Raw genomic sequence first — 12,323 nt, forward strand, 5'->3', positions numbered from 1 at the left:
GGCTGCTGCTTTTATTTCCTGAGGATATGCATGCTATAGTCCAAGAGTTCTCAACAAATTGTTCAACTGAGTCAAATCTGAGTAAGTCTGCTCTGTGCTGCTCTCCAGGAGACATAGCGTTGTTCCTGAAGCCAGTGAGGTGTAGTCGTGGGGAGCGCGTGGTTCTCACCACAGACGTCTTGCTGGCGGTAGACGGCACTGACAGGCCGGAGAAGCTGCTCTACGTTGTCACTGTACCTCCAGCACATGGACATGTGGAGTATATCAAACACAGTGGCGTGCAAATTCAGTCGTTCAGTCAGCTGGACCTAGCAGCAAACCTGGTGTGTTATGTTCATGACAACAGAGCCACTTCACCGAAAGAGACCCTGCAGTAAGGACCTCATGCAGCCTGTGTTCATTATCAATCTTTTTTTTTAAAGGGTTACTTCAGCGATTAGCATATGGCTTTGTAACAGTAGAAACCCTGGAGTATATTCAAATGATTGTGCTCCCTCCCCTCATATCCCCCTGAGACAAGAGATTTTTGCAGTTTATTTCTAGAAAAATTCCTCCGATGATGCAAATATCGTCAATTTGCGCCATCTGAGGAATTTTTGGCCAGAGGCTAAAGACTACAGCCAGCAGAGGGAGCCATTTCCACATGTTTTCCACTCGCACGTGGGGGATGGAGATCACACTCACAGCACTCAGCTCGCAGCTGCAGCCTCAGGCATTCATGTAAAAGGAGCGGCATGCGGAGCAAAGTGAGTGTTTCAACTAATCAAATAAATTCCTATGAAAGTTAAGCTTCCAAAACCATAAACTGAAAAATTCACCAGACTGAAAACGCGCCACTTTTACCTCAGCTCTCATCACGAGCTCATCCATGACTGTCAATGTAATCTGACTCCTGCAGTGTTTGGGCTGTGACTCTCTCAGCGGCTAAATCATATTTTATTGAACAGACACGTTCAGTTTTTAATTGTAGTGTCTGTTCTGTAACTGAACTGAATTTATGAAAATGAATGCGGTCACTGTGGGAAAGTGAAAGTGATCAGTAATCTAGTAATGGTGGCTTTGGGAGTGGCCTCGTAGGGCAGCGAAGCATTCTGGGAATTGTTGTCTTTCATCCCCATGAGACAAAAATACATTTTCTGTCTTTTCTCAGTCTAGAAAGCACCAAATTAAAAAAAATATTTCACATTTCTACTACATTAATGACCCAGTTTAAATACAGATTCATATTCCCAGCGCTGAAGTACTCCTTTAATGGTTGAATCTTGCAAAATAACATTGTTATATTTTTACCTAAAATCAAAATAAATTATAAAAATAATATTTATGTAAATTCAAATATGATTGCCTGGTTTAAAAACATTTAGGAGCCCTTTGACATTATCTGTGTGATAATTAAGCACAATTTGCACACAAATAATAATTAAACATAAATATTAAAACTTTTTTAAAATTTATATTAAATGTAACATTATATATACTCTATATATATTTCAATTATGGTTTTTTTTGTACACTTTTTTTCAACAACAAAAATAATGGCTTTTTGACATTAGTAACATTTAGGAGTATTTTGAATTTAGCACATTTTGCACACATATTGTGAGTACTGTAACTAATATTATATATATATAAGAGAAAGGGGGAAAGGGGGAACAGAAAGGGGCCATCCCCAAACTGTTTTGCATTGCTCTTGGTAATGTAAAGCGTGGATGCACCTGCTCGGCCATTCCATGAAGCTCTCTACACACCGTTCTTGAGCTAATCTGAAGTCCACACTAAGTTTAGAAGTCAGTCGCTATTGACTCTGCAGAAAGTTGGTGACTTCTGCACACTGTGCACCTCACCATTCGCTGCCCCCACTCTGTGATTTTACGTGGCTTATGACTTCATGGCTTTGTTGCTGTAGTTCCCATTTGCTTCCACTTTGTTATAATACCAGTAACAGCTGACGTGAAATATTTATTAGTGAGGAATTTCACGAATGGACTTATTGCACAGGTGGCAATCTATCACTGTACCACGCTTGAATTCACTGAGCTCCTGAGAGTGACCCATTCTTTCACAAGTTTGATTTTATACACCTTTGGCCATGGAAATGATTGGAACGCCTGAATTCAATGATTTGGAGGGTTGTCCCAATACTTTTAGCAATATAGGCTTACTGTCTTTTTGTAATGTATAATTTCTTATTTCTATATTTATTGTGGGGTGAAATATGACTCAGATGTGAGATTAACTTTTTTGTTTATCTTAAGTTTTGTTTTATTTTATTGTTACTCTTGTGCAGCTGTGATTACTGTACCATAATGGTTATTAATTTGTGCTTGGTGTCTTTGCTCCATATGTCTACATTATCCATAGGTTTGTGGTCAGCAATGGCATATCAACTCGCAACGGGACCCTGGAGATCTTGGTGGAAATGACTGATAAGGTTCTGCCCACACTAGTGCATAACACTGGTCTACGGGTTCCACAGGGGTCCACCATAACTCTGACAGCTGATGCCTTATTCCTGTCTGATACTGACAGCCCACACACTGCCTTGAGCTACAAGGTGGTCCTCCCTCCCCAATATGGCCAGTTGCTTTTGAAGGGACAGACACTGGTCGCTGGTAGCAGTTTCACCCAGCAGAATATTCAGGATTTGGCTGTTGCATACAGACACTCTGGAGGAGCTTCTCAGATCGATCGGTTCAGATTCACAGCCTCCGACAGCACAGAAAGAGGCTTCCTGCTGGATGGAAAAGTGCAAACTGAGCCGGTCTTCTTCATTCTGCAAGTTAGTTGCAATCATTTGTTTTGGTACATCATTTTTTGTTGAACTACATTTTTAAATTACGTTTAAGCAGGAGATAAATAACTATCAGCCAAGAGGTTTTGGCTATCTGTCTTCACCATTGCAACAATTCACTGTTTTCAGAGTTTATATAGAAAACACTACAAATATTCAGGTGATCATAATCAGACAATCAATCCACAGACTCCAGTTCAACTCCGTCAGGAACAACAAATAATAATAATAGGAACAATAACACATCAGGCAAAAATGCCATTCATAAACATAGTGAATTTATTTTTATTTTTTTACAAAAAACATGAAAGATCATAATTCTGTGCCTGCCCTGAACACACCTTGTTTTCAAACCAGCAAACAGATGAGCGTGAGTGTATTTGCTATTTGTTATTTAAAGGCTGAGTTAGTAACGTGCTGGTGTACAACATGCGTACACTCTGCTTATTACACACCCAGGGTAGCGTAGCAGCACACACACACACACATTTTTAAATATTACACAAAAAAAAGGTTTCTCTGTGGCGAAGCGTTCAGTCTTCCCGGTCGCTGATTCCGCCATGTATAGCAAATCCGTCATGGTGCAAGCGCAACTGGCTTTTAAAGGGATAGTTCACCCAAAAATGAAAATTTGATGTTTATCTTCTTACCCCCAGGGCATCCAAGGTGTGTTTGTCTCTTCAGTAGAACACAAATGAAGATTTTTAACTCCAACCGTTGCGAAACATTGATGTCTTAAAACACAAAACGATCGGTTTCTGCGAGAAACTGAACAGTATTTTTTTGTTTTTTTTTACCTCATAGCAGACGAATCTCATCTAATATTCCCAATGCTATTAGTTCTGCCGGAGAAGGTCAAAACCTGGCGCAATCATATAGAATCCTCATTAAAACCTGTGCGGATCGATCAAATGAGGCATCTATGTAGTCATCTATGATCTACATAGAGGTTGTTTTGACCTTCTTCGGTGGAAGCAATGGCATTGGGAATACTGGATAAGATTTGTCTGATATGAGGTAAAACATACCATAAATACGGTTCGGTTTCTCTTAGAAACTGATCGTTTCGTGTCTTAAAGGTGCCATAGAATGAAAAATTTCATTAACCTTGCCATAGTGAGTTCAGTACATGGACATCATATACTGTGAGTCTCAAACACCATTGCCTCCTATTTCTTATGTAAATCTCGTAAATCAAAAACTCAACAGAAAAAAAAGTGCTTCTCAACATAAACCCAAACATGACGCAAGCGTTGGGGATCATTTATATGCACGCCACCAAAATTGCATCTGTCCAAACAAGCAGAATCTACTGATGGTAACAAGACACTAGCAAAAACGGCTCTCATGACACATGGTTGAGGTTTATTATAATCGGATACTACAACAAATCTTTTGTTTGTTCGGCCTATTTCAAGCAAGCTTCACTCAGCGTCTTAAGCTGAAGAAAGTGACAACTATATTCCTGCAAGCAGTAAGTAGTGATTTATCCACTTATTGACTAGCTTTTTAAACAATTTCTGATTAAATTGAAAGTTTCTTAGAGAGACAGCATTGTCTAGATGACGCAAGATGCTAGTACAGTAACAATAGGAAACACCAAGTACCATACCAAACGAAATGATGTTTCTTAAAAAACTAAGTTCGGGAGAAGCACGTGCAAATGATCTACCTAATCATGATGTCATTCCAACCAGCTGTCAACAATCAGTAATCATCATGTCTACCAATCAGCTCAAGTAGAGGATCACATAAATAGCCAGTCAACTCACCAATGTTCCTTGACAAAGTTTGCAGCATCCCTCCACCACCCCTTCTACCTCACACGCACCTGGTTAACTTTCCTAACCAGAGATACGGGGGGAGTACTCTGGGTTCGGGCCAAATACCGAGCTCGGAGCCCTCTCCTCGGACACCACGCCAAATACGCATACTATTTATTCTATCTGAATTATTTGTAAGTGTGAACTCGTGAAATAGTGTGTCTAATGACAAAGGTTAATATTATTTTGGATCAAAAAATACAACCGTAGACACTTCACACGATCCTTCTAGCAAACGTCACCTTTTCCACCATATAAGTTAAAACAATAGTCAATGGAGATTGATAAAATGCAGCTTACTTGTTTATTGGTGTTTTCAGATCGTCCGTGCGCGAGAGAGAGCTTGTGTGCATATGGTTGCCAGATTGGACATGTTTAGGTAAGAACCGGAGTGTATACAGGCTTCTTTTCACAGAAAAGCTCTGCTTGGGGGATTTAATTACTGAAATCTGGCAACCGCACAAACGCGAGCTCTTTCTCGCGCGTGGATGATCTGAAAACACCAAATAAACAAGTAAGCTGCATTTTATCAGTCTACATTTGAGATGTTTTTGCTTAGTTTCATTTAGTTGGTCTGTGTTCTGTCAGGATGGTCAGGACTCAAGAGCATAGACAGTAAAAGAAATGGACAGAGCGATCCCATTGACTTCTACGGCGTTAAGTGAGGTCAGTAAAGGAGCACTCACTTCCTGATGGCTGAGCGAACTGCGCAGGCTCAGACTGAGCTTGAGGACGTAGATGTGACGTGAGCAACCTGTCGGACAGCTGTAGGTCTTCTAGTAGTTGTGGAAAGTAAAATCTGAATCACGTTGTTTAAATATTTTCTCCCGTTGCTTTTGGCTCACTATGGGCTTCTCCCCATTCTTCTCCCTTGACTTTATCAGACTTTATGTTTCCACATCCCCCCGACTGTCTCATAGACAGTAAAAGATTGCCTGCGAGCGTCTCCTCAGGTCTATACGGTAATTTCTCAACTGTGCGACAGAGTCGCGTTGGTTATGACGCAATAGTTAGCCTATTTTTACAAAAACAGCTTCTGCGGGGCGATAGTGTAAGATACAAGGTAATGGAGCCTTTTATGCATTGTCGTGTTTCTTTAGAAATAAACAATGGACAAATGGAGTCTTTAAACGTCTCAGATGTAAAGTTATTCACTGTCAAAGTGACTCAAAAATGAATGGGAGTCAATGGGATGCTAACAGCAGGTGATGGCTTGGTTAGCAATGGCCGCCCCTATGGGTGGAACACTTTCCGAGTGCTATGCTGCGTTCCACTCCACTTTAAGACAAGCACTTGCAAACTTCCCTAAGCACTTTCCCTTGGGGGAATCCCCGCCGCCATTTTGAAGTGCGTTCCACTTCGTGAAGTGGACAAGGGAAGTTTATATGGACAGCCCCTTGCTCCCTCGATTTTGACCGAGTGAGCGAGTCTAGTTCATATGTACACTTCAGGCAGCTTCATATACCACAATGCAACGCGAATGTGATGTCACCACAAATCGCGTTTAATTTACCCCACCACAAACAACTCTATGATATTTTTAAAAACATTTAAAACAACCCAAACACATCCATATACATATAGAATGCTGCATTAAACAATTTCGTAAAGGAAAAAAATAAATAATAAATCAACTCCAAAGTGGATTCCAAGTGATCAAGGGCTTAGGGCGTTCCAGTTCAGTCAATTACAAAGTTTCCGCCAGTAGTGGGCACTCATGCAACGTAAGCAATGACGCACATCCGAGTGAACGAGACGGAGGGAAGTTTGCGAGTGAAGGGCATGATAAAAACGAACTGGAACCTGACTGGAACGCAGCAATAGATTACCCCCTTGCTCAAGAGCCACATTACTGAACTGCTGTGCGCTGTGAGCTGCTGAAATAAGCCAATCAAAGCAGAGCTCAACATTAATATTCATGACTCTTCCAAATAAGGCAAAAACAGAGCATTACATTCTATAGGGAAAATTTATAGAGTTGTAAATGGGCCTGTAAAACTGTATCTGGACATTTTTTTTGCCCTTAAATAAGCCACATACCCTCTATGTAGATATCAGAGAACAATTTAACATATTGTTTCAAATCATTTTAGGGCACCTTTAAAACATCAATGTATAGTCACAAACCGCAGGGTTTAATATGGATTTGTATGTCTGTGTGTTTTTTGCTCTTGTAGAAAACACCCCATTGACATGCATTATATGAGGAACGGTTGGAGTTAAAACATTTAATTTGTGTTCTACTGAAGAGACAAACACACCTACATCTTGGATGCCCTGGGGGTAAGACGATAAACATCAAATTTTCATTTTTGAGTGAAGCATCCCTTTAAAGGGAATGGAAGATGAGACTCTGATTGGTTTATTGGACATTATGCCCAAAACACACCCATGACTCATTAAAGGTCCCATGGCATGTTTTTTTTAATTATTGTATAATGTTTCCTGAGGTGTACTTATATTGTTAGCATGGTTTTTACATTAAAAAAGTCATAATTTAGAAATAAAAGGCATTTTTTCTATACTGATATTAGCCCTTTGGCTTGAATGCTCTATTTCAAGGGGCGTGTCTGCTGTGAGACTCAGTGTTGTGAAAACACCCACTGTTGTGATTGGCTGACATCTTTGCATTTGAAATGAGATTACGTGGTGGAGGGGTGTGGTTAAGAAAGGTCTGCATTAGAGTGCTGATCGGGCCGCATTTTTCTGTCCGAGCCCGGCCCGCGTCCGATAGAGCAGTAACCGAGCCCGACCCGAGCCTGACAGGCATTAAAATATTTATGTCCGAGCCCGACAGTTAAAATCTTTTTTTTTTTCCTCATATACTAATGACACGTACGTTTGTTTGTGTGGAAAGCCCGCTTTTATTAAGCAACTGTAGGAAGGCATTCTGAAATGTTTACAGACGAGGGCATCAGCACGCGCATGGGGCATCAAACGTTACACAGAGCCTACGGGCTCAAAAATGTGCCTGGAACAGCATTAGCTCCTATAATTAGTTGGTAGAATGAGTTGAGTGCTTAGATTGTACCTATTAAAAAAATTATAATTATACATTTTAAATGCATATCCAACCATAACTCATATCCTGTCATTGTTTTCAACTTTTAATCCTGCTGAAATTGTGTGTCTGTCACAGATTGAAGCTCTAGAAAGCTCTGAACCACAGATAGCAGTGCTGGAAACCCTGTGGAAAGTGGAGCTCCTCAAAGATGGTCGTTATGGGATCTTTATTTCCTCCAGAGAGCTTAAGGCTCAGGATACTGACTCTGCAGATGGTGATCTGATCTATCACATCCTCAGAGCACCTCACTTTGGGTACCTGGAAAATTATACCAATGGTGAGAGGTCTGTCAGTTTGTCTATCTGCTGTCCATCTCTCTCTATCTCTCTCCAGTGATATTCTTCTGACCTTTTCTCTTTTGTAATGTCTCTCAGGCATCTCTCTTTCTACAGTCATTCTTTAAATCTCTCTCTCTCTCTCTCTCTCTCTCTCTCTCTCTCTCTCTCTCTCTCTCTCTCTCTCTCTCTCTCTCTCTCTCGATCTAGTTTTTCTGTCATCATAACATATTTACATCCTGTATAATGTTTGTAGGTGAGTTTGTGAGGCATCGTTTCTCTCAGAGGGATCTGAACAGAAGGAATATTCTCTACATCATAAACACTGCTCTGGACGCTTTAACTGACAGCCTGGAGTTTGCCGTTTCTGATGCACTGGGCAACACTGGACCCTCTCACAAGTAAACCCTGGGCGTTAATATGTTATTTAGATTTTTTTCTTCTTGTAGGATATAATTTCCATTGCCCATAAATAGTAACTTAGTTCTTATAGCAATATAATGTTTTGATAACACTTAATTCTAAAAAGATAATTTCTATAACACTTTATGTCTCTTTTGAACATTCTTTTGATCTACTTTTGAACTTTGCAACTGCATGTCAGCTAACTCTCATTAGAGTATTGGTAGGGTGTCTGCCTAAAGGGGTGGTTGAATGCCCCTTTTTAGAAGATGTAAAATAAGTCTCTGATGTCCCCAGAGCGTGTATGTGAAGCTTTAGCTCAAAAGAATATTTTTTTTTATAGCATGTTGCAATTGTCCGTTTTTGAGTGGTGAGCAAAAATGTGTAGTTTCCCTTTAAATGCAAATGAGCTGCTGCTCACAGCTAAAAAACTCCAGTTAGCAGCTCTGGTTACCTCACACAGACATGCAATAAAACTGTTCAGATTATTATGTTCATAGTTCATAGTCGGACAATGATGGAGAGACTCGATAAGAAGTGACAACATGTAGAATGACCTCTGTCAGACCTCCATTCATCTTCAGAACACAAATGAAGATATTTTTGTTGAAATCCGATGGCTCAGAAAGACCTTTATTGACACCAATGTCTTTTCCTCTCTCAAGACCCACAAAGGCACTAAAGACGTCGTTACAAAGCCCATCTCACTACAGCGGCTCTACAATCATTTATGAAGCCACGAGAATAGTTTTTGTGCGCAAAAAATAACAATGAAATAATGCCTTATATAGTGATGGGCCAATTTCAAAACAAAGATTCGAACGGTTATGAATCAGCGTATTGATTTGAATCACACGGCAATGTAACGTGATTTTAGCAGTTTGGCAGTTTGAAATGTGATCCGAATCATGAATCAATACGCTGATTCATAACCGTTTGAAACTTTGTTTTGAAATCTGCCCTTCACTATATAAGTCGTTATTTAGTTTTTTGTGCACAAAAACTATTCTTGTGGCTTCATAAATGATTGTAGAGCCGCTGTAGTGAGATGGGCTTTGTAACGACGTCTTTAGTGCCTTTTATGGGTCTTGAGAGAGGAAATGACATTGGTGTCAATGAAGGTCTTTCTGAGCAATCGGATTTCAACACTAATATCTTCATTTGTGTTCCGAAGATGAATAAAAGTCTTACGGGTGTCGAAGGACATTAGGGTAAGTAATTAATATGAGAATATTTACATTTTTGGATGAACTAACCCTTAAAAAAGCGATTTCTTTAAAAGACAGTATCTCTGAACTTTGAACGTCGTAACTTTGCCGATGATGTTTATGATCAAACAGCAACATTACACACTAACTAAAGTTAAAAAAGTGAAATCATAATCAACCACCCCTTTAATATCTGCTTACTCTTTATTGTGTAGGTCCCCCATCAGAGATTCTTCTGACTATAAGCTACTTTGCAACTACATGTCAACCTATTCTAACCCTAACCCTACCAGTCTACTAATACTTTACTAACACTATAATGCGAATAAGTAGACATGTAGGTGCAATGTTACTTATAGGCAACATAATGTGTTAAAGGGACCATCAAGATGAAGTGAAACCAATGTTTTTGTATTTCTCAATGTATAAATGTAACATCACAGCTCCACATACTGTATACTTGAATGGCATGCTGTTTGTGTATATATGGATGTGTATTACTCCCTCTGTCAGATTGGAGTTCAGCTGGGCCAGCGTGGAGCTGACCGGGACTGATTATATAATATGTGAGAGTCAGGGGTCAGTCTCATTAACCATCCAGAGGAAGGGCAATCTGCAGGACTCGTCTTATGTGACTGTACAGGTATAGTGGCATGTATGTTTATTCGTTATGATTTATTTGGTTGTTTTTTACTCTTCTGCAAAATTTATAATTGAGGGTGCTCCGATTGATCGGGCACAATCGTTATTGGCTGATAAAAACTCTATATAGTTTAAACTGTGTTCTCTATAAAGGCTGATCAGATGACGCAAAACTCGCAAGACAGTTTTTCTATTCGCAGCTCAAATTGCTTCACTATATTCACCGGTCTGGCAGTTCTACCAAGTGTCTGAAGAGGAAGATAAATTTGCAATATCTTTGTGGAGTGCAGAGATATTGCAACGACAGCAACCCTACAGCAATGACAAAAAGATATTCTGAGCTTTGCAAAATCAGTCGCATATGTTACAATATACTGGATCCATGCATTTGGTCTTAAAGTGACAGCAGCCTAATATTCCTGCTGCCGTTTGTGTCATGTTAATCAAACAACAAAAGACAAAGATTAATTTAATGGAATATGTTGCTTGCCAATAAAGAATGTGGTGTCAATTCATGATACTTTCTCATTTCTTAATTTTTTATCGGTCCCAAAATCCTGATCGGAGCACCCTTTATTTTAATATATATTCTTTGTCATTCTCCATAGGTGAAAGAACTAACAGCATCTGCAGGAAAGGATTTCATACCGGCTTCATCTTTGATTCAGTTTGACCCAGGTAAATTAAACAGTGTTCAAAATGATCTGCTTACCTTAGCCTGGTTCACAACGGTAAGCTTGTAATGATGTTATTATTTGAGTGGTACTGGTAGCTTTCCACAGGAAATATGATTTCCCGTCGTTCATCTGTGTCATTACGTCACATCTGTACACCACTGATTCTTGAGATAAGGGACAAAACATGTTGTAGAAAGTAACTTTTCATTATTTTATATGTTTTTATTTTTGTAGTCAAAGGTCTCAGATAATGAACCATGTAAGGGAACAGGCTTATTATTATTAATTATTTTTTTTGTAAAAATTTATATTTATTGACTCTATAACTTAATTTGTGTCAACACCCTAAAAATCATATAAGGTCTTCAGTTATTTAACATTGGTGTTCAGTAAAGGAGCTAAGTCATAAAATACATTTTCTGTTTATTTTTTGTTTGTTTTCACATTATTATGAACAACCCAGTTTCTAAAGTTTAATTTAATATTAAACATATATCACCATGTTCTTTGGTAATTTAGACACAATAGCATGTAGTTCCATTCATGTTTTATTATTTTTACACAATAAACTGAAAAAAAGAATAAGACATTTCTTTCAAAATAAACAAAAACCTTCACCTGACGGTGTAAAACTGACTGAGTTGACAAAGGTCAAGTTGAGGCCAAATATACAGTATATGTAAATAGAATCATGAAACCGCATTAGAGTAATTCCCCATATGCATAAGCATATTAAATCATATTTTACAGACTTTTTGAGAGCACTTGTCAACCATCACATATAAAAACCTGATGGAGTTGACAAAAAAAATGTTCCCCCCACTTTATCCACGTGTTCTAGAGTGGAGCAGTTTAGTTTTTGCCTCAGTTGTAGCTGCTTTAATAAACGTATCAAAATGGCAAGATTTATCCCACAACTATTTACAGAAACACTGCAATTACAGAGTTGACATGTTAAAGCTGTGACACAGAGACTTCAATAGTGTAAAATATTAAACAGTCTATCTATTATTTCCAGGACTTTGTGTCCTACTGTGAGATCCACAATGAGCAGGAAACAGTTAATGCGCCTCATAGTTAAAGCTGCCCATGACACTGCCTGATTTATTCAGAATTATACAAAAATCCACACAGTGTTGTGGATACAGAGTTGACACACAGTGAGGACACAACATATATATACAGTCTTGTTCAAAATAATAGCAGTACAATGTGACTAACCAGAATAATCAAGGTTTTTAGTATATTTTTTATTGCTACGTGGCAAACAAGTTACCAGTAGGTTCAGTAGATTGTCAGAAAACAAACAAGACCCAGCATTCATGATATGCACGCTCTTAAGGCTGTGCAATTGGGCAGTTAGTTGAAAGGGGTGTGTTAAAAAAAATAGCAGTGTCTACCTTTGACTGTACAAACTCAAAACTATTTTGTACAAACATTT

At 38.9% G+C, this 12,323-nt stretch overlaps 1 protein-coding gene across 4 annotated transcripts in view; it reads left to right on the forward strand.

Moving 5' to 3' along the window:
- The window catches only part of frem1a (Fras1 related extracellular matrix 1a), a 59,583-nt gene that overhangs the window by 32,953 nt on the left and 14,307 nt on the right, over window positions 1-12,323 (forward strand). For 3 of the 4 annotated variants that reach the window (XM_067418793.1, XM_067418802.1, XM_067418809.1), the window contains exons 24-29: window positions 109-373; window positions 2,362-2,779; window positions 7,754-7,955; window positions 8,210-8,354; window positions 10,077-10,206; window positions 10,814-10,883. In XM_067418793.1, the coding sequence (XP_067274894.1) occupies window positions 109-373; window positions 2,362-2,779; window positions 7,754-7,955; window positions 8,210-8,354; window positions 10,077-10,206; window positions 10,814-10,883 (1,230 nt within the window). Of the gene's footprint in view, window positions 1-108; window positions 374-2,361; window positions 2,780-6,791; window positions 6,898-7,753; window positions 7,956-8,209; window positions 8,355-10,076; window positions 10,207-10,813; window positions 10,884-12,323 lie in introns of those variants that run through there. The other variant, XR_010898393.1, reaches the window with a different exon arrangement.

The sequence above is a fragment of the Pseudorasbora parva genome, chromosome 1 (genome assembly GCF_024679245.1).
Source record: "Pseudorasbora parva isolate DD20220531a chromosome 1, ASM2467924v1, whole genome shotgun sequence".
Lineage (NCBI taxonomy): Eukaryota > Metazoa > Chordata > Actinopteri > Cypriniformes > Gobionidae > Pseudorasbora > Pseudorasbora parva.